The following is a 27277-nucleotide window of genomic DNA, read 5'->3' on the forward strand; positions in this document are numbered from 1 at the left end:
GGGAAGGAACCAAAGGGAGCGACATAAACTCAGCAAAAAAAGAAATGTCCCTTTTTCAGGACCCTGAAAAGGACAGATCTTCATTGTAAAGGGTTTAAGCACTGTTTCCCATGCTTGTTCAATTAAACCATAAACAATTAATGAACATGCACCTGTAGAACGGTCATGAACACACTAACAGCTTACAGACGGTAGGCAATTAAGGTCAAAGTTATGAAAACTTAGGACACCAAAGAGGCCTTTCTACGGACTCTGAAAAACACCAAAAGAAAGATGCAGGGTCCCTGCTCATCTGCATGAACATGCCTTAGGCATGCTGCAAGGTGGCGTGAGGACTGCAGATGTGGCCAGGGCAATAAATTGCAATGTCTGTACTGCGAGACGCCTAAGACAACGCTACAGGGAGACAGGACGGACAGCTGATCGTCCTCACAGCGGCAGACAACGTGTAACAACACCTGCACAGGATTGGTACACCCGAACATCACTCCTGCAGGACAGGTACAGGATGGCAACAACAACTGCCTGAGTAACACCAGGAACGCACAATCCCTCCATCAGTGCTCAGACTGCCCACAATAGGCTGAGAGGGGCTGGACTGAGGGCTTGTAGGCCTGTTGTAAGGCAGATCCTCACCAGACATCACCGGCAACAACGTCACCTACAGGCACAAACCCACCGTCGCTGGACCAGACAGGACTGGCAAAAAGGGCTCTACACTGACGAGTCCCGGTTTTGTCTCACCAGGGGTGATGGTCAGATTCGCGTTTATCGTCGAAGGAATGAGCGTTACACCGAGGCCTGTACTCTGGAGCGGGATTGATTTGGAGGTGGAGGGTCCGTCATGGTCTGGGTCGGTGTGTCACAGCATCATCGGACTGAGCTTCTTGTCTTTGCAGGCAATCTCAACGCTGTGCTCTACAGGGAAGACATCCTCTTCCCTCATGTGGTACCCTTCCTGCAGGCTCATCCTGACATGACCATCCAGCATGACAATGCCACCAGCCATACTGCTCGTTCTGTGTGTGATTTCCTGCATGACAGGAAAGTCAGTGTTCTGCCATGGTCAGCGAAGAGCCCGGATCTCAATCCCATTGAGCACATCTGGGACCTGTTGGATAGGAGGGTGAGGGCTTGGGCCATTCCCCCCAGAAATATCCGGGAACTTGCAGGCGCCTTGTTGGAAGAGTGGGGAAACATCTCATGGCAAGAACGGGCAAATCTGGTGCAGTCCATGAAGAGGAGATGCACTGCAATACTTAATGCAGCTGGTGGCCACACCAGATACTGACTGTTACTTTTGATTTTGATCCCCCCTTTGTTCAGGGACACATTATTCAATTTCTGTTAGTCACATGTCTGTGGAACTTGTTCAGTTCATGTCTCAGTTGTTGAATCTTGTTATGTTCATACAAATATTTACATGTTAAGTTTGCTGAAAATAAATGCAGATGACAGTGAGAGGAAGTCTCTTTTTTGCTGAGTTTATATAGGGCAGGTAATCAAGGAAGTGATGGAGTCCAGGTGAGTCTGACGAAGCGCATGTGTGCGTAACGATGGTGACAGGTGTGCGCCATAACGAGCAGCCTGGTGACCTAGATGCCGGAGAGAGAGCACACATGACAGTACCCTCTCCCCGACGGCGGCTCTATCTGCAGGACGCTGACCGAAATGACGATCCAGGGGAACAGGAGCGGACCGGTCACCTCTGCAGAGGTGCAGGAAACCTGTCAATCCGGCTGAGACGCAGGAGTATGGTGACCTAGAGCGCCGGAGAGAGAGCGCATAGTTGATGGTACCCCCTCCCTTGGAACGTTTGGATCCAGCCTCAGGGACGATCCCGTGGATCAGGAGCGGACCGGTCACCCCATGCTGATGCGCGGGAACCTGTCGCCGGCTGGAAGCCTGGCGGGGGAGCCTGGCGATCCGGTTGAGGCATGAGAGCCTGACGAGGCAGTAGAAGCAGGGGAGCCTGGCAATCCAGTGAAGGCATGAAAGCCCAACGAGCTGGCTGAGGCAGGGGAGCCTGTTGATCCGGCTGAGGCATGAGAGCCTGTAGTGGCTCCCGGACCCGACGTCATTCCCACCTAGCCCAAAATACAAAAAACACTCCTTGATACTTCCCTTAGGTGCGGCGTCATTCTGTAACGATGTGAGCTGAGATTCGGGAAGCAAGTTCAGGGAGTGAGTGTTTAATCAAATAAACAGAACATAATACTTAACAAGAACCTCGAACAACACACAGACAAGAAACAGAAACAATGAAGCCTGGGTAAGGAACCGAAGGAAGTTACATATATAGGGCAGGTGATCAAGGAAGTGATGGAGTCCAGTCTCACGATGTGCAGGTGCGCGTAACGATGGTGACAGGTGTTTGCCATAACGAGCAGCCTGGTAACCTAGAGGCCGGAGAGGAAGCACACGTGACAACAGGGATGTAAACCCAAACTAAAGAGCGAGTTGTAAACCTCTAAATAATACACGGGACGAGACCCGTAATAACAAGTGCACAATAACACGTAGCAGGAAAGCCAATACAACAGAGCACAGGTACTCACAAGACCAAACGGCATGGGACAATAATCGACAAGGACAACGGGGAACAGAAGACACATACACATACTAATCTGGGGGGGAATGGGAACCAGGTGTGCGTAATGAGACAATCAATCCACAGATGAGAAAGGAATTCAGTTGACCGTTTTATCTGTCGGAGTAGAGGACCTTGTGCATTTCAGGTAAAATAACAACTCAACGTTTATATCCCAGGACAAATTAGCTAGCAACAGTAAGCTAGATAAATTGCCATAAATGTTACATGCGTTTCGACCTGTCCCCAAATTAATATCGTTGGTTCAGAGTTCGTTGAAATACCTGCGTTGAAATATCAAATCTGGAAATTTGCCATGGTTCTCTTTACATGTGAAGGTCAACTAATGCTGACCACACCACTTGTGTCGCATGCGCAAGCGTTGAAAATAACATACATGTTATTCAATCATTGTACCCACACTGCTCGCGCACCTCAGAGAGTCTGCGTGTGCTAAAATAGATTATATTTGCCTCTCCCATCTCCTCGTTGGTTTTTAGGAGCACATACCCACGTGCCATCATTGGTGTAATGCACCGTAAAGTTGGTTGCCAACCTCTATATAAAGTCCAAAGAAGTAAAAAAAAGAAGCCTGAGGGAGGAGAGATGATGAGTGAGGAATTTGGTTTACCATTTTGTCATCTCTCCTCCAACCTCAGGATTCTTTTTTATTTTTTTGAAACTTTGGACTCTATATGGTTGGCAACCAACTTTATGGTGCATTACTACTGGAGTGTGGACATCAGTTCATCTTTGAGAGGCAGGACTTGCAGCGCGTTGAGCGTCACAAATAGCACCAACTTGTCGCAATGTCATCGCTGTCGCAATGATTGAATAACATGTATGTGTACATTTATTTGGCAACGCTCTCGCATGCCACAGGAGCGGTGTGGTCAGCATGTAAGGCTTGAGTGTGTTGCTTAAATAGCCTCTCAGAGCAATGGTGAATTGTCAATGAGTTCAGATGCTACAGTTTGGCGTGTGTGTGTGGGCGGGCGGGCACGTGTGTCCATGCGTGTCTCACCTGGCCACCTTGGTACCATTTCTCAGAACCTGCATGTCCACATTACAGCTCCCATTGGCATGAGCTATGATGTTGATCTCACTGAACTCAGCCTGCAAGGCAGAAAAACAGACAGGTACATCTGAAGAACTGAACGTAGGCACTACAACAATAGGAGTCATAGATACATATTCAGTTTCTAGGTAGAGAATTCTGAGACAGGTGCCAAAAGTTAATCTACGCAGTTTGCCTAATGAGGCTTACCTGTTCGACTTTGACGTCATAATCTCCATGCACTTTCTTCCCTCTGAAGAGTTTGGCCCTAGGCAATAGAGAAATTCATTGATTATCCTTTTGATGACATTATGAGATAACACTGTGACTCATTGTGATTGTGTTTCTCTGTGGATGCCTTCCATCAATTTACAATCAGGTACGGCTTCAGTCAATATTGAATAAGATACACTTCATTGAATTTAATATGCATCAATATACATTTTATGGCGCGAACACATGCATCTTAATGATTTAATTACACACCACACCGTTACCCAAACATTCCGTCTTTGTGGCACATATCCCCTCAGATAAATGTGACTTGGAGAACTGTTGCTAGTAATAAAGTCAAGGTGGTGATATATTCACTCCAGGGCCATACTAGCGAACATTTGAAAAACTACGTTTAGACTTTTTCTTAGTCTCAAAAATGTGCATCAGCCAATTGAAATCATTGACGTAGTCGCAAGTGATAAAGCGCTACAGGTTAGCTGCTACCATTACATAACCTGGCACATTGTAACGGCTGTCTTGGGAAGAAGGTGAGGACCAAAGCGCAGCGTGGTAAGTGTTCATCCTTTTTAATTTAAACTGAACAGCAAAACAACAAAGAAAACAACCGAAACAGTTCTGTCTGGTGCAGACACACAAAGACAGAAAACAAACACCCCTGAAACACAGGTGGAAAAAGGCTACCTAAGTATGATTCTCAATCAGAGACAACTAACGACACCTGCCTCTGATTGAGAACCATACCAGGCCAAACTCAAAAACTAACCAAGAAAAACAAACAGACTGCCCACCCCAACTCACGCCCTGACCATACTAAAACAAAGACAAAACAAAGGAACTAAGGTCAGAACGTGACACACATTTAGTCCTATGCTTACCTGAGCTTGTGGTGGTGATTATTTCCTGTAACACATTCGGAATCAGCCTGTCAAAAACACACACTTTATATCCACCAACCAATGTAATTTCTTAAAATACTGTAGGTCAATTTGACCACCAGAGGGATATTTTAAACCTCCTAATTCAAGTTTTCATTTTGTTCCACATGGAACAAATAGTAGAGTGCCAATATTGCATGATGCATCCTTGACTAGGCTACTAGCTAGTAACGTCAGACAAAATTCCAAAAGACAAAATCGCACATTTTGGAAGATAAAGGCCTATACAACATTCAAGTTGATATTTTTTTCCCGTTAAAGCACACGGATGGGTGTGAAACGGATTAGCAAAAATGTTGGATTTTGTATCAATTTATGCCATTGTTTGGTGGATAAAAAGTACAAGATCTCTGATAAACTGATGCAGAATTTGTTACAGAAATAATCACCACCACCTGCTCAGTTTAGCATGGGGCTTCATGTACCAGATTATATAATGGGAACAGCTTTCACGTGCGACTACGTCACAGATTTTAATTGGCTGATGCACATTTTTACAATGTTCTCAAGTATGGCCCCACACTGAACATTTTAATTTTTTTGTTCCGGTTTATATCCCTGTTATATGACATTTTAGTAGGCTACCCTGTTGCAGCAATTGCTGCCATCTGTTGGATCTTTACTGCCCTCTTGAAACAAGATACATTTTACAATTGCTGAAATTATCTGGTTCAATAGCTATGGTTTTTGTCCAAGATAAAAGCCTTTGTGGGGCCTAAAGCATTTGTTTGGTGTATCTTAGTCTACTGAGAGTCAGTTTAGCATCGAGCTACGTCTGTACAGACACTGCCACTCATTCCCTGTCGATAAACAGGCTGGGCACTATTTGAACCCACACACACTGCAGTTGTTGAATATACCCACGGACAAAGAGGGGAGAAAAAAAATCTTAAACCTTCCTCGGAAATGGTGCTGTACAGTTCAATGGCCAAAGTAATCAAAAGGTGCTGTGTACATGTATTTACAGTAGGGCCATACAAGGTTTCAATGGCCGGCCTTAACTTTCTATTGAAATTACACATCAATAACAGTGATTACTGAAGTCTACTAGCAGAAGAAAATTGCTCAGATTGTATTTATCACACACACAACAATGTTTTATTGTCCCATACACCAGATAGGTGCAGTGAAATGTGTTGTTTTACACGGTCAGCCAATGTAGTACAGCACCCCTGGAGCAAATAAGGGTTAAGTACAGTACCTTGATCAAGGAGCATGTTTCACCTCATTGGCCCGAATACTCGCACCAGCAACCTTTCGATTACTGGCCCAACGCTCTAGGCTACCTGCCACCCTCTGCTTGTTTATTTCACGTTGGTACTGTATGTCAAACACACCCTAATGAGGAACAGCTGAATAATTCATGGCTGATCTCATTTGAGTCTGGGATTTATCTGTGGCTGTGGAGGAAAACAAGCATCTGAATATGAATCACGCCAGCATAGTCACAGTAGAATGAAAACCTGTAGATACTTTGTGTTATGATAAATGGCCTCTGTGAATGGATATATGTAGGGCTGCCAAAGACATGACTCAGAGACAGAATCACAGTGACAATGCATTAAATTAAACCCTCTTCCTGGAGGTCTACTGTCCTGTAGGTTTCCAGTCCAACCCTAATATAGCGTATCTGATTCAGCTAGTTAACGGCTTTGTTGAGCCGCTAATTAGAAGAATCAGGTGTGTTAAATTAGGGTTGGACTGAAAACCCACAGGACGGTAGATCTCTAGGGAGAATGTTTGGCAGCCCTGGTTTAAGCATCACAACCGTCTCCCTGATTCAGTTCCTACTTCAACTTAGATTTATTGTGGAGGATGTACTGAATATATTTGTAGAACAGAGGTGGTTCAGAACCAAACTCACGATTAACCTTCCCTGAGACCTGAATACTTGCATTAGCTCCCCGAGCTAATGCCTTGGCTTTGCTCAGCGAGTTAACAGTCTTGTGGCCCAGGTTGAAACTCCAGTTGGTTACATTACATAGCATGTAGGTCTATGCATTGAGGCAGAGATGATTAAACCTACAATCAACCGCCTGAGCTTAAATTTTTTTGCTCTGTACCCTGACCATTGCACATGCTAATAAAGTCCACCTTCCTGCATTGAATGAAGTAGCCTACATGCCACTTGTCCAGGACCATATGGTGTCATCATCAATAATAACTGACCGTCTATAACAGAATTCAGGCGCCAGACATTTCAAAGTGATCCATGTAGAATTGCTGGTAAATTACCCATGCACGGAACAACAGATGCCGTGTACTGTAGATGGAGCCCTTTTTATGTTATTTATAAATCAGTGCAGTTCTCAAAGTGATGAGCCCAATTTGAGATCTAGATGGAGGTGGCTGGTGTTGTGATGAAGGTTGAGGTTTGTCTTCTAAGAGCGTGCAGTCTAATGTAGCTACTGATGAGTAAGATGACTACAGATCAAATGATGCATCATTACTGTGAGAGCTTTTATCTAGCTAAGGCTAGCTTTTTCAAACAGAAATGTGCTTCCTGTAGCACTAATTCCAAAAAGTTTAGGACACTGTAAAGTCCATGTCCAAGAACACCTCCTCCCAGCTGCCCACTGCACTGGGGATAGGAAACACTGTTACCACCGATAAATCTACGATAATCAACAATTTCAATAAGCATTTTTCCACTGCTGGCCATGCTTTCCACCTGCCTAACCCTACCCCGCCCAACATCTCAGCAGTCATGGGTGCACCTCAGCCACGCTGAAAGTCCTAAACGATATCATAACCGCCATCGATAAAAGACAGTACTGTGCAGCAGTCTTCATCGACCTGGCCGAGGCTTTCGAGTCTGTCAATCACCACGTTCTCATCGGCAGACTCAATTGCCTTGGCTTCTCAAATGACTGCCTCGCCTGATTTACCAACTACTTCTCAGAGTTCAGTGTGTCAAATCGGAGGGCCTGTTGTCCGGACCTCTGCCAATCTCTATGGGGGTGCCACAGGGTACAATTCTCGGGCAGACTCTTTTCTCTGTATATATCAATGATGTTGCTCTTGCTGTTGGTGATTCTCTGATCCACCTCTATGCAGATGACACCATTCTGTATACATCTGGCTCTTCTTTGGACACTGTGCTAACAAACATCCAAACGAGCTTCAAGGTCATACAACACTCCTTCTGTACACTCCTTCCGTGGCCTCCAACTGCTTTAAAATGCTAGTAAACCTAAGTGCATGCTCTTCAACCGATTTCTGCCCGCACCCTCCAAATCAACTAGCATCACTACACTGGACGGTTCTGACCTAGAATATGTGGACAACTACAAATACCTAGGTGTCTGGTTAGACTGTAAACTCTCCTTCCAGACTCACATTAAGCATCTCCAATCCAAAATTAAATCTAGAATCGGCTTCCTATTTCACAACAAATCCTCCTTCACTCATGCCACCAAACATACCATTCTTTGCTTTATCTTGGCCAGATCGCAGTTGTAAATGAGAATTGGTTCTCAACTGGCCTACCTGGTTAAATAAAGGTGAATAAAAAAATCAAAAAAATTGGTGCCATCCATTATAATCCTATGAAGGTATAATTACAATCCACACTTTAAATATTAAGGGCCATATTATGTGAAGAAACATTTGTAAGAAAAGACACAATGGTGGAAATATCAATGTCCTGTAGTTATAACTCTCGTATTCAAATGATCTATACCCAAGTCTAAGATAGAAATGGGAGCAAAAAGACAGAGATTGAGTGAGTGAACGAGTCAGTGTTTGGGTCAATCAAATTGTATACATGAAAATGTGTTCCAAATATGTTCCACATTTCAGACATGCTAAAATGGCCTCTAAAAATGGATGTTTGTGTGAGAGTAAGATGATTCAGAGATGATCTTGACAGGTTGCGGTACGATGGGAGCAAGTATTACCTGAATACTAATGTTTCATCAGTATTCGCTTCCATCCATTGTGAAAACAACGCCAAACAAACAAATAGTCAAACTCTTTTAGTTTGTTTGATCAGTGATTTACAATTAACCGTTGATTGGTTGATTTAGATGTCAGACAAAGAGAAACGAAATGATGATCATGTCTTCATCTTCCTTCACCAATATCCTAGTCACTATATGTCTCCACTGCGCAACTGAAGTGATTGAGTGATGGCTGTCTGCCTTGCTACACTCTTAGAAAAAGGGTTCAAAAACGGTTCTTCGGCTGTTCCCATGGGAGAACCCTTTTTGGTTTGTTAGGTTCTAATTTTCAGAGTAAAAACTCTACGGCGACAATGAAAGCTTAACCAAGTTTATTCTTCCCAGAGGATCAATACAGCTGCATTAGACAAAAACCTTTTCACACAAGCACTGACATTTAACCCTTACTACACATCTGTACAAACATTGTATTTTTCCTACTAGGCAGGACAAGAAGTGATATGGACCATAAACTTGTATTTCTCCCTTAACATGACCTGACCTCGACCCCCTTCATCACTACTCCATGGCTCTCCCCCCTTATCAATCCATGCCGGCAACTGCTCCACCCACAACCACAGGGCTCTCCAGAGGGTGGTGAGGTCTGCACAACGCATCACCGGGGGAAAACTACCTGCTATCCAGGACACCTACAGCACCCGATGTCACAGGAGGCCAAAAAGATCACCAGGGACAACAACCACCAGAGCCAATAACATAGTGAGGCTGCTGCCTACATACAGACTTGAAATCATTGGCCATTTTAATAAATGGATGAGTAGCCACTTTAATAATGTTTACATACAGTATCTTGCATTATTCATCTCATATGTAAATACTGTATTTTATACCATCTATTGCATCTTGCCTGTGCCGCTCAGTCATTGCTCATCTATATATTCTTATTCCATTCCTATACTTAGATTTGTATGTATTAGGTAGTTGTTGTGGAATTGTTGGATTACTTTTTAGATATTGCTGTACTGTCAGAACTAGAAGCACAAGCATTTTGCTACACTCGCAATAACATCTGCTAACCATGTGACCAATAACATTTGAGCTTGTTTCTGAAACTAAGCAGGGCTGGTCAGGGTTTTTATTTAACTAGGCAAGTCAGTTAAGAACAAATTCTTATTTTCAATGATGGCCTAGGAACAGTGGGTTAAATGCCTGTTCAGGGGCAGAACGATAGAGTTGTACCTTGGCAACTCGGGGGTTTGAACTTGCAACCTTCCGGTTACTAGTCCAACACTCTAACCACTAGGCTACCCTGTCAGGGTTGATCCTGGTTGGTCCCTGGATGGGAGACCAGATGCTGCTGGAAGTGGTGTTGGAGGGCCAGTAGGAGGCACTCTTTCCTCTTGTCTAAAAAAATATCCCAATGCCCCAGGGCAATGATAGGGGACATTGCCCTGTGTAGGGTGCGGTCTTTCAGATGGGACTAAAATATCCCATGGCAATTCTTGTAAGAGTAGGGGTGTTACCCCTGGTGTCCTGGTTAAATTCCCAATCTGGCCCTCATACCATCACGGTCACCTAATCATCCCCAGCTTCCAATTGGCTCATTCATCCCCCCTCCTCTCCCCTGTAACTATTGTCCCCTGTAACTATTGTTGGTGTAAATGAGAATGTGTTCTCAGTCAACTTACCGGGTTAAATAAATAAAAAGGGGGATAAGTTATCTGATCCTGTATCAGAGGTTGGGGGAAGCTTCTGGTCCTGATTGACATGCTAACCTCCTATATCTGGGTTTATTCATCAAGTTAGTATCTCAAGAGTCCTCTGTAGCATGCCATATTTGTGACACTTCCAGAATAATGGTGATAGGTGATCTGGCCTATATGCTTCATTGCAATGCACAAAGTCAATACAGAACCACTAGTGAGTATGCAATTGAAAGCCTGTCAGTTGAGGGGAAATTGACATGCCACTCTGCCACTTCAAACAGGTAGCAAGCAAAGAACAGCTAGTGAATATAAGTGCTGCTTTGTTTCTCATATTTCCTTCTGAGGCAGGATGATATTGTACTGAGCAGCCATTCTGTGAGTGAGTGCTGTCCCAGTTCTGTTTAACAAAGGAAGACTGTTCCCACACTTTGTCTTGGTTCTTGGCTATAGTTTATCTATAGACAGTTCAACTCAAGTTCAACAACCTCTGACATCACAGTGTTGTCTTTATACACAGTTGTTCATGCACTCTTAGAGAAAAAGGTGCTATCTGGAACCTTAAAGGGTTCTTCGGCTGTCCCCATAGAATAACACTTTGAAGAACCCTTTTTTGTTGCAGATAGAATAATTTTGGTTCCATATAGAACCCATTTTGGCTCCCAACCAATTGTGCTATTTTCTGTGATGTTTCGCATTGTTTGTAACTTATTTTGTACATAATGTTGATGCTACCATCTCTTATGACTGAAAATAGTTTCTGGATATCAGAACAGCAATTACCCACCTCAAACTGGACAAAGATTTTTTCTTGAATGAATCTGACACGAAGGATATAATGTTGCTCCTGGACAAGGCCCAAACCCCCATCATTCACATGTAGAAAATAAGGAGATACAGGGGTCGCAGATCAAGGTGCCTTGTGAGAATTTGTTTGGCGAGTGGGTAACCCGCCTCTACCATCCGTTCAATGTAATCACTGGAGAATAATCTGGATAAACTCCGTCCGAGATTATCCTACCAACTGGACATTAAAAATTGTAATCGAGTCGTGGCTGAACGATGACATGGATAATATACAGTTGGCTGGGTTTTCCGTGCATCGGCAGGACAGAACAGCTACGTCCGGTAAGATGAGGGGTCGGGATGTGTGTCTATTTGTCAATAACAGCTGGTGCGCAATGTATAATATTAAAGGTAGTCTTGAGGTATTGCTCGCATGAGGTAGAGTACCTCATGATACGCTGTAGATCACACTATAAATGGAGATTTCATCTGTACTTTTGGAGCTGTCTATTTACCACCACAAACCGATGCTGGCTCTAAGACCACACTCAACGAGCCATAAACAAACAAGAAAATGCTCATCCAGAAGCGGCACTCCTAGTGGCCGGGGACTATAATGCAGGGAAACTTAAATTAGTTTTACCTAATTTCCACAAGGATGTGAAATGTGCAACCAAATGAAGAAAAAAAAACTCTAGACCACCTTTACTCCACACACAGAGACGCATACAAAGCTCTCCCTCGCCCTCCATTTGGAAAATCTGACCATAATTCTATACTCCTGATTCCTGCTTACGCAGATGACGCAGATGCTACGCTACAGGACTGTTTTGCTAGCATAGACTGGAATATGTTCCGTGATTCATCCAATGGCATTGAGGAGTATACCACCTCAGTCAAGTGCATCAACGACGTCGTCCCCACAGTGACCATAAGTACATATCCCACCCAGATGACATAGATCACAGGCAACATCTTCACCGAGCTAAATGTTAGAGCTGCCACCTTCAAGGAGTGGGACACTAATCTGGACGCTTATAAGAAATCCCGCTATACCCTCAGACCATCAAACAGACAAAGCTTCAATACTAAGATTGAATCCTACTACACCAGCTCTGGTGCTCGTCGGATGTGTCAGGGCTTACAAAACATGACGGACTACAATGGGAAACCCAGCCGCGAGCTGCCCAGCATAAAAGAGAGCATACCAGACAGGCCAAATGCCTTTTATGCTCGCTTTGAGTCAAGCAACACTGAAGAATGCTTGAGAGCACCAGCTGTTCCGGAAAGACTGTGTGATCACGCTCTCTGTAGCCGATGTGAGCAAAACCTTTAAACAGGTCAAAATTCACAAGTCCGCGGGGCCAGACGGATTACCAGGACGTGTACTCAGAGCATGTGCTGACTAAATGGCAAGCGTCTTCACTGACCGAGTCTGTTAGACCTACATGTTTCAAGCAGTCCCTGTGCCCAAGAAAGCGAAGGTATCCTGCTTAAATGGCTACCACCCTGTTGCACTCCTGTCAGTAGCCATGAAGTGCTTTGAAAGGCTGGTCATGATTCACATCAACACCATCAACACCATCATCCCGGAAACCCTAGATCCACTCCAACTTGCATACCACCTCAACACATCCTCAGACGAGGCAATCTCAACCACACTCCTCACTGCTCTTTCCCACCTGGACAAAAGGAACATCCATGTGAGAATGCTTTTCCTTGACTACAGCCCAGTGTTCAACACCAAAATGCCCACAAAGCTCATCACTCATCACTTGGTCACAGGACCCTGGGACCAAGACTAGATCCAAAAGGCTCCTTAACAGCTTTCACCCCCAAGCCATAAGACTGCTGAACAATTAAATAAATGGCCACCTGGCCTATTTGCATTGACACCCTCCCCCCCTTGTTTTTACGCTGCTGCTACTCACTGTTTATTATCTATCACTTTGAGGGTTGTGCTATTTTTTTTACTTTTGTTTGTTTAGTAAATATTTTCTGAACTCTATTTTCTTAAAATGGCATTGTTGGTTATGGGCTTGTAAGTAGGCATTTCACGATAAGGTCTACCTACATCTGTTGTATTCGGGCTGATGTTGAACCCTTTGATGTTGAACCCTTTGTACAGAGGGTTTGACATGTAACCCGAAAGAGTTCTACCTGGAACCAAAAAGGGTTATCCTATGGGGACAGCTGAAGAACCCTTTTGGAACCCTTTTTTTCTAAGAGTGTGGAGTCATGCTGAATGTATAAGATGCAGATGCAGATCATGTATTTTGACAAGGGAAACAACACTTCCTAATGTTATTTGCATTGTGTGCAGAAAGAGGAGTTTGATATCATAAAGATTTGTACTTTGCACAGTAAATGTATAGGCTAATGTATAGGCTAATGGCATTAGAGGGTGGCAGTGTCAAACGGTTGATTTGATATACAGTCCTGGGGTCAGTCTTCAAGCCATGATCTCTGCTAAGAGGACAACACAATCTACAGTACCAGTCAAAAGTTTGGAGTCACTTACTTTATTTTTACTATTTTCTACATTGAAGAGAGCCCTATTTGGTAAAAGACCAAGTCCATATTATGGCAAGAACAGCTCAAAGGTCAGTCAAATCGGAACATTTCAAGAACTTTTACATTTTCTTAAAGTGCAGTCGCAAAAACCATCAAGCGCTATGGCTATGATGAAACTGGCTCATGAAAGGAAGACCCAGAGTTACCTCTGCTGCAGAGGATACGTTCATTAGAGTTACCAACCTCAGAAATTGCAGCCCAAATAAATGCTTCACAGAGTTCCAGTAACAGACACATCTCAACATCAACTATTCAGAGGAGACAGTGAATCAGGCCTTCATGGTCGAATTGCTGCAAAGAAAGGACACCAATAATAAGAAGAGACATGCTTGGGCCAAGAAACACGAGCAATGGATATTAGACCGGTGGAAATCTGTCCTTTGGTCTAATGAGTCCAAATTTGAGATTTTTCGTTCCAACCGCCTTTGTGAGAAGCAAAGTAGGTGAACGGATGATCTCTGCATGTGTGGTTCCCACCGTGAAGCATGGAAGAGGAGGTGTGATGGTGTGGGGGTGCTTGCTGGTGATACTTTCAGTGATTTATTTAGAATTCAATGCACACTTAACAGCATGGCTACCACAGCGTTTAGTGGGGACTATCATTTGTTTTTCAACAGGACAATGACTCAAAACACAGGTTCCAGGCTGTGTAAGGGCTATTTGACCAAGGAGATTGATTGAGTGCTGCATCAGATGACCTGGCCTCCACAATCACCTGACCTCAACCCAATTGAGTTGGTTACTTTTTGGTCGCTACATGATTCCATATGTGCAATTTCATAGTTTTGATGTCTTCACTACTATTATACAATGTAGAAAATAGTAAAAAATTAAGAAAAATCCTTGAAGGAGTAGGTGTGTCCAAACTTTTGACTGGTACTGTATGTGGTGGACAATGGGAACAGCAGTGGGAGAGGGTCATGTCAGAACTGACACCATGTCCTCTCATACACCTAAAGAAGTCAGGACGTATTCACAAAAAGCTAGCATATCACCATCACTACACCACTTAAAAACAAAAATAATTTTTACAATAAACTGACACAGTGAAATATTTGACCCATTCTGGGAGCAATTGCTTCTAATTGCGTTTTCATTACATTTGTTAAAAATATAATCACAATAACGGAGGGATGATTTGTCATAATCAGAGGCGAGCTTTGGTCATTATACTACTATGCTATTTATTCTCCAGGTTAATCATGCTTTCAGAACATTCCTATAGCACTGTTTTAATCTTTGTCTAGCGCTCCTTGGCAGCCACTAATTCAAATAGTCGAGATGAGGAGAAAACGTTTCTTAAATGCCTGTAGTGATATTGCCAAGTTACAGGGACTGTCAGCACTGACATTCACAGCCATAATAATAAGGACATAATAGGTGTAATTTGTGAGAAAAACATTGTGCATTGCTATCATTCAAAATTCAGAATGGTTTCTGTTTACCAGTGCTCATTGCCTAGTCTTTTTTCTGTCAGTTGGTAGTGAGACTGGAGTATTCCTGCCTGGTTCCATTTTAGTGTCTGTGCTAAATGCAGGAGACACAGGATACACAAAAGTTATAGCCTGATACTGTATATTGTCTGTGGATATCTACCTAACCATTGTATGGGTTAAATACTGTTATTGTTGAAACATAATATCTGCTATTTTAGTATCCCAGACTCATAGACAATTAAGTGATTATGCATTCATCACATCCATGTCTGTAATTAGGCCTATGCTTTTCAAGGTGACAGCGGGAACACTTCTGAACAATGAATCACCACCACAGGCATTCTAATAAGATTTCGTTATTGGGCACTGAAAGAAAAGCTCATTTCTACACTCATCTGAGTAAAGGCCTATAGTCAAACAACTAATCCTTATGAAATACAACCACAACCTAAAAGCCCAATGATTAACGATGGCCAATGATTCAACGATAAAATCAATTGCCTAGTTAAATAAAGGTTAAATAAAAATAATAAAATCAATAGGGCAATCAGACCGAGGCAAAACTCCCATAGCTCTCCTACTCCTCACACTCCCGACTCCCCTTCTGTTTGACTGACTGTTGTTTGAAAAAGAAAACAACAGATGCCAAATTACAAAGGCTGAAAAATAAATTGGAGGAGCAGCACAGAAAAATCGTCACACGAGTCAAAAGGCTAGTAAGAAGAGACAAACGGGTCTCCCTGGAGGAGCTGGCAAGGGCAGCTGAAAAAGCAGTGGCAAGTAACCAGCAAGGAACAGTATACAAATTCACTAACCTAATCTGTGGCACATCCAGAAGATTGAGACATAAACAATGGGAAAGGTTCAGGTTATGATAACCTAGGGCTAAAATCGGTCTTGGCTGCAAACATCCTTCTTCCACTCTTCACTGATATCTGGATGAATGGAAAGATACCTTCAGATTGGACAAAGGGAGTCGCCTAAGAAGGTCACACTACATGACTGCAACAACTGGAAGGGCATTGCACACTTCACAGTTCCCAGGAAGATCTTTTGCAAAATCCTCGTACAACGAATGTCTTCAGCTGTAGACAAAACGCTAAAGGAAACTAACAAGTGGGGTGTTAGGGGATGAAGGAGCTGTACAGACCATATCTTCGGGTTCAGGAGCATCATTGTGCAATGTAGTGAGTAGCAACGGCAGCTCTGCATCAACGTTATTCGCTTCTAGAAGGCTTATGACAGCATCCACCACGAAAGCCTGTGGAAGAACTTACGAATTCATGGAATCCCCACCCATGTTGTTAACATCATAATACAGTTGTACAGCAACTGTGGAAACAAACAACACAAGCGGCAGGGTAGCCTAGTGGTTAGAGCATTGAACTAGTAACCGGAAGGTTGCAAGTTCAAACCCCTGAGCTGACAAGCTCGTTCTGCCCCTAGGCCGTCATTGAAAATAAGAATTTGTTCTTAACTGACTTGTCTAGTTAAATAAAGGGAAAAAAAGAAGCTTTGCTGTGAAGTCTGGAGTTGATCAAGGTTGTGTTATGTCAGCCTTACTCTTCAACCTGGCAATAGATTAGGTCATGTGGTGAAAATCAGACAAGAGAAATACTATGGACCTTGTATTCTATTCTAGAAGACCTACTCTAGAAGACTTCACTGATGGCCTGGTTCTTGCATCACACTAGAAGACTTCACTTGGACTGGACATTTTCTGAGAAAGAGTTCAGAGACTTGATCCCAAGAATAGATGTTCATTGGAATACAGAGGTGGAAACAGAGCTCCAACAACATCAGCAGAGATGGGACAGTGGAGAAGATGGTCAGAGACAGACAGAAATGGAGAGCCCAAACCCGGAAGCAGGCGTGACGTGATTTGGCCACCAATCCCAAAGAATGTAAAATGAGAGAGGGCCTCCGAACTGACTCAAATTGTAGACACATTAAATATGTATGTGGTGCTTGGCCTGAGGCAGGCTTTGAGACTGAGCGGCAGGTCTTTCTAGTGGCTAAGTGGTTGAAACATGAAACAGGGAAGCTTCAATACTGAGCTGCACAAATCTTTCAGCTGATGGCTATGGGTTTTTGGAAAAGGTTTAGGAGCCAGAAATTACTGAGGTTTTCTCTAACAGAAAATAGCTGTTTTGTATTGATGTGGCCTGCTGGTTTCAACACTGACACACACTGTTGTTTTTAATGTCGTTTTAAAGGTTATGTAGTTTACTCAGATGTCTTCAATGTTTCCATAACTGTTAACCGTTTGATAAACTCTAGACTTTTGATGTTTCACATTATATGGTATTATTTAATGATTGCCAATACATTGACAAATTCTATAAGAAAACAATGATTTTATTTCCTCTTAGGCTGTTGACTGTCTGCTTTTATGTGGAGCCAAAAGACATGGCATCCTTTCAAATGAAATGAGTATGATCCTATTACCTAAATGGGCTAAATCACTCGTGATGCAACGTGACTTGAATTTAAATATCGAGCATTACTTAGACCTAGGCTACAGCATATCTGCAGTGCAAGCATAGTGGTCATTTTTGTTAAACGGAGCTTGCACGGATTTAACATACACACCAATATAATAAATGCATCTGCAGTATGCCAAATTCCAATAAATGTAATGTGTCCACTCTGCCCATGTTATTGTAGTAGCATCCATTTTGCATGGTGAGATGAATCATGCACATACACAGGACTCAACCTTGAATAGCCACTATCCATCAAGCAGCATGTCATCCAAACACAGCTATGTCCCTCAGGCTACAGTTGCCATCTGCATAGCCTACTGTGTACACACTATATCCAGTCCATTAGGATAGTATTTATACCCCTTGACTTTATCCACATTTTGTTATGTTACAGCCTTATTCAGAAATGGATTAAATCGTGTTTTCCCCTCATCAATCTACAAACAATACCCCATAATGACGAAGCAAAAATAGGTTTTTATACATTTTTGCAAATGTACAAAATAAAATAAACTGAAATATCAACTTTACACAAGTATTCAGACCGTTTACTCAGTACATTGTTTAAGCACCTTTGGCAACAATTACAGCCTCGTGTCTTCTTTGGTATGACTCTACAAGCCTGGCACACCTATATTTGAGGAGTTTCTCCTGTTCTGCTCTGCAGATCCTCTCAAGCTCTGCCAGGTTGAATGGGGAGCGTCACTGCACACTATTTTCAGGTCTCTCCGGAGATGTTTGATTGGATTCCAGTCCCCCTCTGGCTTGGCCACTCAAGGACATTCAGAGACTTGTCCCAAGGCCACTCCTGCATTGTCTTGGCTGTGTGCTTAGGGTCGTTGTCCTGTTGGAAGGTGAACCTTCACCCCAGTCTGAGGTCCTGAGTGCTCTGAAGCAGGATTTTTCTGTACTTTGCTCCGTTCATCTTTCCCTTGATCCTGACTAGTCTCCCAGTACATGCCGCTGAAAAACATCCCCAAAGCATGATGCTACCACCACCATGCTTCACCGTAGGGATGGTGCCAAGTTTCCATTCAGGCCAAAGAGTTAAATCTTGGTAACGTGAGACCAGAGAATCTTGTTTCTCATGGTCAGAGTCCTTTAGGTGCCTCTTGGCAAACTCCAAGCGGGCTGTTGTGCCTTTTATTGAGGAGTGGCTTCCGTCTGGCCACTCTACCATAAAGGCTTGATTGGTGGAGTGCTGCAGAGATGGTTTTCCTTCTGGAAGGTTTTCCTATCTCCACAGAGCAATTCTAGAGCTCTGTCAGAGTGACCATCGAGTTCTTGGTCACCTCCCTGACCAAGGCCCTTCTCCCCTGATTGCTCAGTTTGGCCGGGCACCCACCTCTAGGAAGTCGGTGTTTCCAAACTTCTTCCATGTAAGAATGATGGAGGCCACTGTGTTCTTTGGGACCTTCAATACTGCAGAAAGTTTTTGGTACCCTTCCCCAGATCTGTGCCTCAACACAATCCTGTCTCGGAGCTCTACGGACAATTCCTTTGACCTCATGGCTTGCTTTTCGCTCTGACATGCACTGTGGGATCTGTGGGATCTTATATAGACAGGTGTGTGCCTTTCCAAATCATGTCCAAACAATTTAACTTACCACAGGTGGACTCCAATCAAGTTGTAGAAACATCTCAAGGATGATCAATGGAAACAGGATGCACCTGAGCCAAATTTCGAGTCTCATAGCAGAGGGTCTGAATACTTATCTAAATAAGGTATTTCAGTTTTTTATTTTTAATACATTTGCAAAAGAATCTGAGTAGATGGATGAGGATAAAAAATAAAAAAAATTTTTAGAATAAGGCTGTAACGTAACAAAATATTGAAAAAGTCAAAGGGTCTGAATACTTTCCGAAGGTGCTGTATACAAAAGTATGTGGACACCCTTTCAAATGAGTGGATTTGTCTATATCTGCCACACCCGTTGCTGACAGTTATATAAAATTGAGCTCACAGCCATGCAATCTCCATAGACAAACATTGTCAGTAGAATGGCCTTACGGAAGAGCTCAGTGACTTTCAACATGGCACCGTCATAGGATCGCACCTTTAGCAGGGCAGTTCATCAAATTTCTGCCCTGCTAGAGCTGCCCCAGTCATCTACAAGTGCTGTTAATGTGAAGTGGAAACATCTAGGAGCAACAACGGCTCAGCCGCGAAGTAGTAGGCTACACAAGCTCACAGAATGGGACCGCCGAGTGCTGAAGTACGTAGCATGTAAAAAATAGTCTGTCCTCGGTTGTAACACAAACTACCAAGTTCCAAACTGCCTCTGGAAGCAACATCAGCACAAGAACTGTTTGTCGGGAGCTTAATGAAATGGGTTTCTATGGCCGAGCAGCCGCACACAAGCCTATAATCACCAATGCCAATTGTCAGCTGGAGTGGTGTAAAACTCGCCGCCATTGGACTCTGGAGCAGTGGAAACGCATTCTCTGGAGTGATAAATCACGCTTCACCATCTGGCAGTCTGACAGACGAATCTGGGTTTGGCGGATGCCAGGAGAAAGGCATCTGCCTCAATGCCTAGTGCCAACTGTAAAGTTTTGTGGAGGAGGAATAATGGTCTGGGGCTCTTATTCATGGTTCGGGATAGGCCCCTTAGTTCCAGTGAAGGGAAATGTTAACACCACAGCATACAATAAATGACGTTCTAGACGATTCTGTGCTTCCAACTTTGTGGCAACAGTTTGGGGAAGGCCCTTTCCTGTTTCAGCATGACAATGCTCCCGTGCACAAAGCAAGATCCATGGTTTGTCGAGATTGGTTTGGAAGAACTTGACTGGTCTGCACAATGCCCTGACCTTAACCCCATCGAACACCTTTGGGATGAATTGGAACATCGACTGCGAGCCAGGCCTAATCGCCCAACATCAGTGCCCGACCTCACTAATGCTCTTGTGGCTGAATGGAAGCAAGTCCCCGCAGCAATGTTCCAACATCTAGTGGGAAAGCCTTCACAGAAGAGTGCAGGCTGTTATATCAGCAAAGGGGGGACCAACTCCATACTAATGCCCATGATTTTGGAATGAGATATTTGACAAGCAGGTGTCCACATACATTTGGTCATGTAGTGTAGCTACATATAGTATGTCTGAGGAGAATCAGCAGAGGACCCAAGTAACAAGAGCAAAGTCATGCTCTTGCAGCAACCAGCAGCAAGGTGTTTCTTTGACTGTTTGTCCAGTTTTAGATTACTGTTTTAAATCACTTAATGCAATTATTTATATATAGAGCCATGTTGAACTAGTCCTCTAATTTCTTTCAGGAATATGGAGTTAGCTGTCTTTTTTTTTATGGACACCTGGCACAAAGTCATCAATATCTTTCAACACAGATCCAGTACAGCAGGGAGTTTCTTCTCCAATGGAATAATCCCCCAAATGCCAATCCTCCCTCGGATTTAATTTACCCAAACCTTGACGCATTTGATCCTTTATTTAACTAGGCAAGTCAGTTAATGAACAAATTATTATTTACAATGACGGACTAGGAACAGGGGGTTAACTGTCTTGTTCAGGGGTAGAACAACATATTTTTACCTTGTCAGCTCTGGGACTTGATCTAGCAACCTTTTGATTACTGGCCCAACGCTCTAACCACTAGGCTACCTGCCACCCCCATAATACTGGTCAAAGGGATTCTACCAGCGAGCTACACCGCAAGGTGAGAACTGGGTAAGAGGGTTAGTCCAGGAAAGGGCTCAGCGTCAGTCTCTGTTGCGCATTCCTCTGGCCATTCCAGCAAATGGCAATTATTTTCCTAACAAAACTGATGAACTGCAAGTCCCTGTTCGTTTCAACATGTATTCAGAGATGCCTGTATTCTGTCTCTCACTGAGACATACTGTAGCTTAAGGATAAGGATTTGGACTCGGAGCTGGTGATTGAAGGGCTTACATCCACTCAAAACTCTTTTTGATGAATGCAGTGTCTTTAGATGAAACAAACCCAGAAAAAGCCCCGGACCTGACAACATACTGTAGGTATCCATCCGCCTGCTCACCTCCTGTGCAGAGGAGTTAGGCCCTATCTTTAATTATAGCTTTACGTTATCACTCAGCCAACAGTCTACTGTGATTCCAGTCACCAAGAACAACCACCCAAAGGTTCTTAATGACTCTGAGTTCAGATTCACAAAACCTTCTTAAGAAGAAATTTCTTCTTAACTGCCATTTTTTCCTTAACTATAGATTTAAGAAGAAAGTTAAGCAAAGTTGCTATTCTTTAAAAAGGTTATTGGAAATGTTTTTGCGCCATTTCTTATGCTCCTCCTTGAGCAAAAAGTTAATAGGAAATTAGATTCTTGAAAATGAAGTTATTGGAAATGTTCTTAATTCCAAAATAGCTAAACCCCTTGACTTAAACTGGAATTTGTATTCAAAACAAAGGTTGTAAAAGTATGCTAGACATTTATAGAATAAATCATATCTTGTTTGATGATTCTGTGACAAACGGTGAATTAGTTATTGATTTATACAGCTTTAAATTGCATTTTTAAGATATTATGTATTTCCATCAAATCAGAACTGGATTTTTTAAATATAAAAAAACATTGTAAAAGTATGCTAGACATTTATAGAATAAATCATATCTATTTTTCTGTTTCTGTGAATGAATTAGTTATTGAATTTTACCATTTTAAATGGCTTTTGGTGAATGTCTGTTAAATGTCTGATGAATGTCTGATGAATGTCCGAATGTGTGAATATAAAACCAACTTTAGCTTGGTGTTAAAATTTAGTTAGTGTTACTCATGCACTAATCAATATGTCTTGCTTTACACTGTAGCTGGCTAACAATACAGCCCTTACTTTATGCATTGATTCAGTATGCTCCTCCTCTGTCAATGCAATTTTCTTCTTGTCATTAGTCCAAATTTGCGCTTAGTCGATTAACAAAGTGTCAAGTTACTTTTCAATGTATTCCCGAAAACTTGAAGTCGCCATCCAAGTACAAGGTAGCCAGGGGGTGCGGGTGCACCCAGGTGAAACACCACCAACATCATTGCCTGCTTGCATGACCTTTGTGCAGTGAAAGGAAAATGCCAGGCTTGCTAACTTGGTTAGCTATGTGACTGTCAGCTCTTTTTTATAACCAAGTAAGACAAAAAATAAACGTTCAATCAGTACTGAGTAAATAAACAACAACAAAAACATCCTGTCATCACTATACTGTCCATTTAAATTGGGTCAAGAGAATGCATTCATGAGAGGGTTCATAGCGTAAGCGTTAATGTCACTGCCATGGAATCTGATGGGTTTCCACTAGTTACCAAAGCCACACAGTAAAAAAGGTCTATATCGTAAAAATGTGTCTTAATATAAGGCTAGGGTTGGGCACAAGGTTAGCAGTGTGGTTAGGTTTTAAATCAGATTTTAAGAAGAGAAATGTTAGAAATAGATGGGATTTATGACTTTGTGGCAGTGGTAACCAGTGACGACCAATACAAAGGTCCTGGGTTCGCTTCTCGGATGAGACATTTTAGCATTCTCTTTCGTGTATAGTTTTGACACCTCCTCCCTGTCCCAACACACACATACCAGCCCGCATACGCACGCACGGTGTGTGCTTATTTTCATTGATTAGGTTGTTGAGTGGCAATGGACAGGGACTGTGGGGTGTGTACTACTGTGCGCGTTTGCTAATAGTGTGTGATTGCGGACCGTAATTTGGGGCGTTCCTGCAACCCATTGGTCCCTGCATAACCCCCTCCCCAGGCTGTAACACAAGAAAATGTGGAACACGTCAAGGGATATGGATACTTTCTGAAAACACTGTATACATCATTTTAATAGCCATTATTCCATTGAAGAGTGTGAATTAGGCAGTTTGAGAAGGTTTGAATCCTAAGCAACCTGCACAGACGTTGTTTGAAGTACAATATATTAACATAGCTACTGTAGTAAGTCAAAGTTGTGTGCTGGAAAACCTTGGTAGAGGATGGGTGGAGTAGGCATTGGTGCTCATGTAAATGTCCTTTCTTTTTCGGGACCAATACCTACTTCTCACTTAAAATGTAATGGTTTGTTTTTAATATATCATAAGGGTGATCCCCAAAGCAGAGGTCCAGCCCCTTGGGTTGTGCCGTGGCGGAGGTCTTTGTGGGCTATACTCAGCCTTGTCTCAGGATGGTAAGTTGGTGGTTGAAGATATCCCTCTAGTGGTGTGGGGGCTGTGCTTTGGCAAAGTGGGTGGGGTTATATCCTTCCTGTTTGGCCCTGTCCGAGGGTGTCTTCGGATGGGGCCACAGTGTCTCCTGACCCCTCCTGTCTCAGCCTCCAGTATTTATGCTGCAGTAGTTTATGTGTCGGGGGGCTAGGGTCAGTTTGTTATATCTGGAGTACTTCTCCTGTCCTATTCGGTGTCCTGTGTGAATCTAAGTGTGCGTTCTCTAATTCTCTCCTTCTCTCTTTCTCTCTCTCGGAGGACCTGAGCCCTAGGACCATGCCCCAGGACTACCTGAGATGATGACTCCTTGCTGTCCCCAGTCCACCTGGCCGTGCTGCTGCTCCAGTTTCAACTGTTCTGCCTTATTATTATTCGACCATGCTGGTCATTTATGAACATTTGAACATCTTGGCCATGTTATGTTATAATCTCCACCTGGCACAGCCAGAAGAGGACTGGCCATCCCACATATGCTCTCTCTAATTCTCTCTTTCTTTCTCTCTCTCGGAGGACCTGAGCCCTAGGACCATGCCCCAGGAATACCTGACATGATGACTCCTTGCTGTCCCCAGTCCACCTGACTGTGCTGCTGCTCCAGTTTCAACTGTTCTGCCTTATTATTATTCGACCATGCTGGTCATTTATGAACATTTGAACATCTTGACCATGTTCTGTTATAATCCCCACCCTGGCACAGCCAGAAGAGGACTGGCCACCCCACATAGCCTGGTTCCTCTCTAGGTTTCTTCCTAGGTTTTGGCCTTTCTAGGGAGTTTTTCCTAGCCACCGTGCTTCTACACCTGCATTGCTTGCTGTTTGGGGTTTTAGGCTGGGTTTCTGTACAGCACTTTGAGATATCAGCTGATGTACGAAGGGCTATATAAATAAATTTGATTTGATTTGATTTGATTTGGAATTTGATATACCCATAGAGTATATTATGTGCAACTTTATAGAAGAATTTGCCAAACTGGTAAAGCTTCATATGACACCAATTTTTGGTTTGTAGCACATACAAATGAAAAATGATGGAGTCTTAAAGGAGGCCTGGGTAAGGCCAAAATGTCACAAATATTCCAACTTCAATGAACTATTTCTCAATTATGCTTTAAGATACAAATGTAAAATATTTCAACAATCCTTCCCCCAAAGAACCCTTCTATGGATTACATTTTGTAATAAAATAAAATGTAAGCATTTCTTTGGTTCTAGTTTCAAGAGGAATCAACCATAAGTCAACCTTTTCACTCACAACACTGCAGTTGCCTTAAATTATGCAGAACGTTAGAAAAAGAGGCTTGATTTAAAGTAGATCTCGATCTGCCTCCTCCCCTGCCTCCCCCTCCCCAACACACAGCATTAGAGAGAGGAGTCTGTCTGAACTAACATTGTCATTTTCCACTCAATGTTTCAAGTGCTACTCCTAGCCTATGTATCACTTATGTTTTCCATTAATGCATCCTATAACGATGCCATGTCTGTGGGAAAGGGAATCCTCATTGGTGACTGGACATCACTGCAGTCTTTACTTAATCAAGAAAACACAAACGCATTTCCCATGCACTCACTGGTTGTTGAAGATTCATGGCATTGGCTTTCTCCGCAATGATGCAAATCTATGTTTGAGTTCACTGAGTTGATTAGACTAATCAAATGAAATTGGTTTATATCGTACGCACACTCACAGGTGGTTGCAGGAAACGGAGCTAATATGCAAAATAGCGGCAGAATGCACACTGGTTTCTTGGAATACCAAGTCAAACCAATGATTGAGTTTAAAAACAACAACTCCTCAAAATATATTGGATTTTCGTCCTGCTGCAAGGCCAATCTGTAATTTAGAAAAATGTCATGTCAAAGGGGGCATAAACCAACAAATTCAATTACTGCAGGAACCACAGTATATGGGTGAGGCAAGCCATAAAAAGACTTCCCGGTGCTGTAATATCATTACGATGGTGAGTCAGTCAGTGGACCTTGTTTCCTCCTCTCCTCCTGAGCACTGCATCTGTTTTTTGTCATTAGATAGACATGCACTGGCATCAGACGACCCGTGCAAGTACCCTGATCAAATCTGACCTGCAGAGCTTGATGGACACCAGACCTGTTGGCTGACAGGTTGTTTGAACCTTTACTTTACCACAAGCTAGGTCCAACTGAGAGCTCCTCTTTTCAAAAAGGATGCTCAGCAGAATATCTATTTTACAACAGTGACCTGGCCAAGAGGACAGCTTCGGGTTTACAAAACAACAAACAACATGTACATCAACACATTAATAATTCACATCTTCACATCACATCTTTCTACAGCAAGACACAGCTTGTTGCTCACCATTCCTGCTGTGGTTCATCGATGACCAGAAGGATCTTGAACTTCTTGGGTGTCGTGACCGCGGACTGCTCCACCAGCCCTGCTGAGGCAGCAGTCTGCTTGACTACGTTGGTTATGGAGCTGAAGAAGCCTGCCCCGCTGGACTGGGACGGCTGGGGTTTCCTCTCCGGGGCCGGGGAGGGGGTAGGGGAGGTGACGGGCGGCGTCGACCCCACCGTGGGAGATTTGGGTGGGGCTGCTGTAGCTGGGGAAGGCGGCTGAGCGGGATCAGGCCTCTGGAGGTCCGTCATGTAGCCATTGGGCAGGTTGGAGATGAAGGTGCTGTCAGAGAGACGCCGGCGCAGGTAGTTCATAGTTGGAGAGCTGTTAGAGCAGACGGATCAACGACGGCTGGATATGAAGAGTCCTTGAGGGGATGGTTGAGTCCAGACGATATCACCTGAGGGTCGTATTAATTTGTAGAAGATGCCACTTCCCAGTGTGCAGCTGGTTGAAGGCTCAGCTCTTCTCCATGCAAACTCCCAGTGAATGTAATGTGTTTCCTCCCAGCTCAGCCGTGCATCCTCAGAGCTCCCCTCACTGTGGCCGTGACGCTATTCTTCCCCTCAGCCAATCGAACTGCCTCTCTGCCAGCCTGAACGACTGCAAAAGATGCTCACACTCTCCACCCCTCCTCCACTCTCTCCTCCCTACTCCCACTCACTCGTATCGTATGCGTGCCTGCCTCCTCTACCCCTCCCCCATTCTTTACTGCCTCACAAGCGTTACATCTTTTCGTACTTCTGCAAAAAAAAGGGGGGGAAGAGGGGTTTCCAATGGAAATGCCTGGGGTAGTAATATAGAGGAAACCTCCAATACAGACTGCACCCTTCTCTCTCCTTATGTTGCCTCCCTGTCCTTAGCTGCCTGTGCCTAATACAGCTTTGGGGATGTAGAGAGAAAATGGCTGTTTGGTCTGGTGTCGGTGTGGACAATCGTGCATGCTGTTAAAACCCCTTCCTTCACGTTGTCATGTGATGGATTTATCCTTCATCATCAAACAGCCGATTTAACTGAGGA

General features: G+C 43.5%; 1 protein-coding gene across 1 annotated transcript in view; it reads right to left on the reverse strand.

The window, feature by feature from the left end:
• Nucleotides 1–26886, reverse strand: part of LOC110531996 (synapsin-2) — a 34991-nt gene extending 8105 nt beyond the window's left edge. The window contains exons 1-3 of the mRNA XM_021615559.2: nt 26219–26886; nt 3858–3915; nt 3615–3706 (exon numbers count right to left, since the gene is read on the reverse strand). Of these exons, the coding sequence (XP_021471234.2) occupies nt 3615–3706; nt 3858–3915; nt 26219–26571 (503 nt within the window). The 5' untranslated portion in view covers nt 26572–26886. The remainder of the gene's footprint in view (nt 1–3614; nt 3707–3857; nt 3916–26218) is intronic.
• Between the last annotated feature and the right edge of the window lie 391 nt (nt 26887–27277).

The sequence above is a fragment of the Oncorhynchus mykiss genome, chromosome 9, assembly GCF_013265735.2.
Source record: "Oncorhynchus mykiss isolate Arlee chromosome 9, USDA_OmykA_1.1, whole genome shotgun sequence".
In the NCBI taxonomy this organism is placed as follows: domain Eukaryota; kingdom Metazoa; phylum Chordata; class Actinopteri; order Salmoniformes; family Salmonidae; genus Oncorhynchus; species Oncorhynchus mykiss.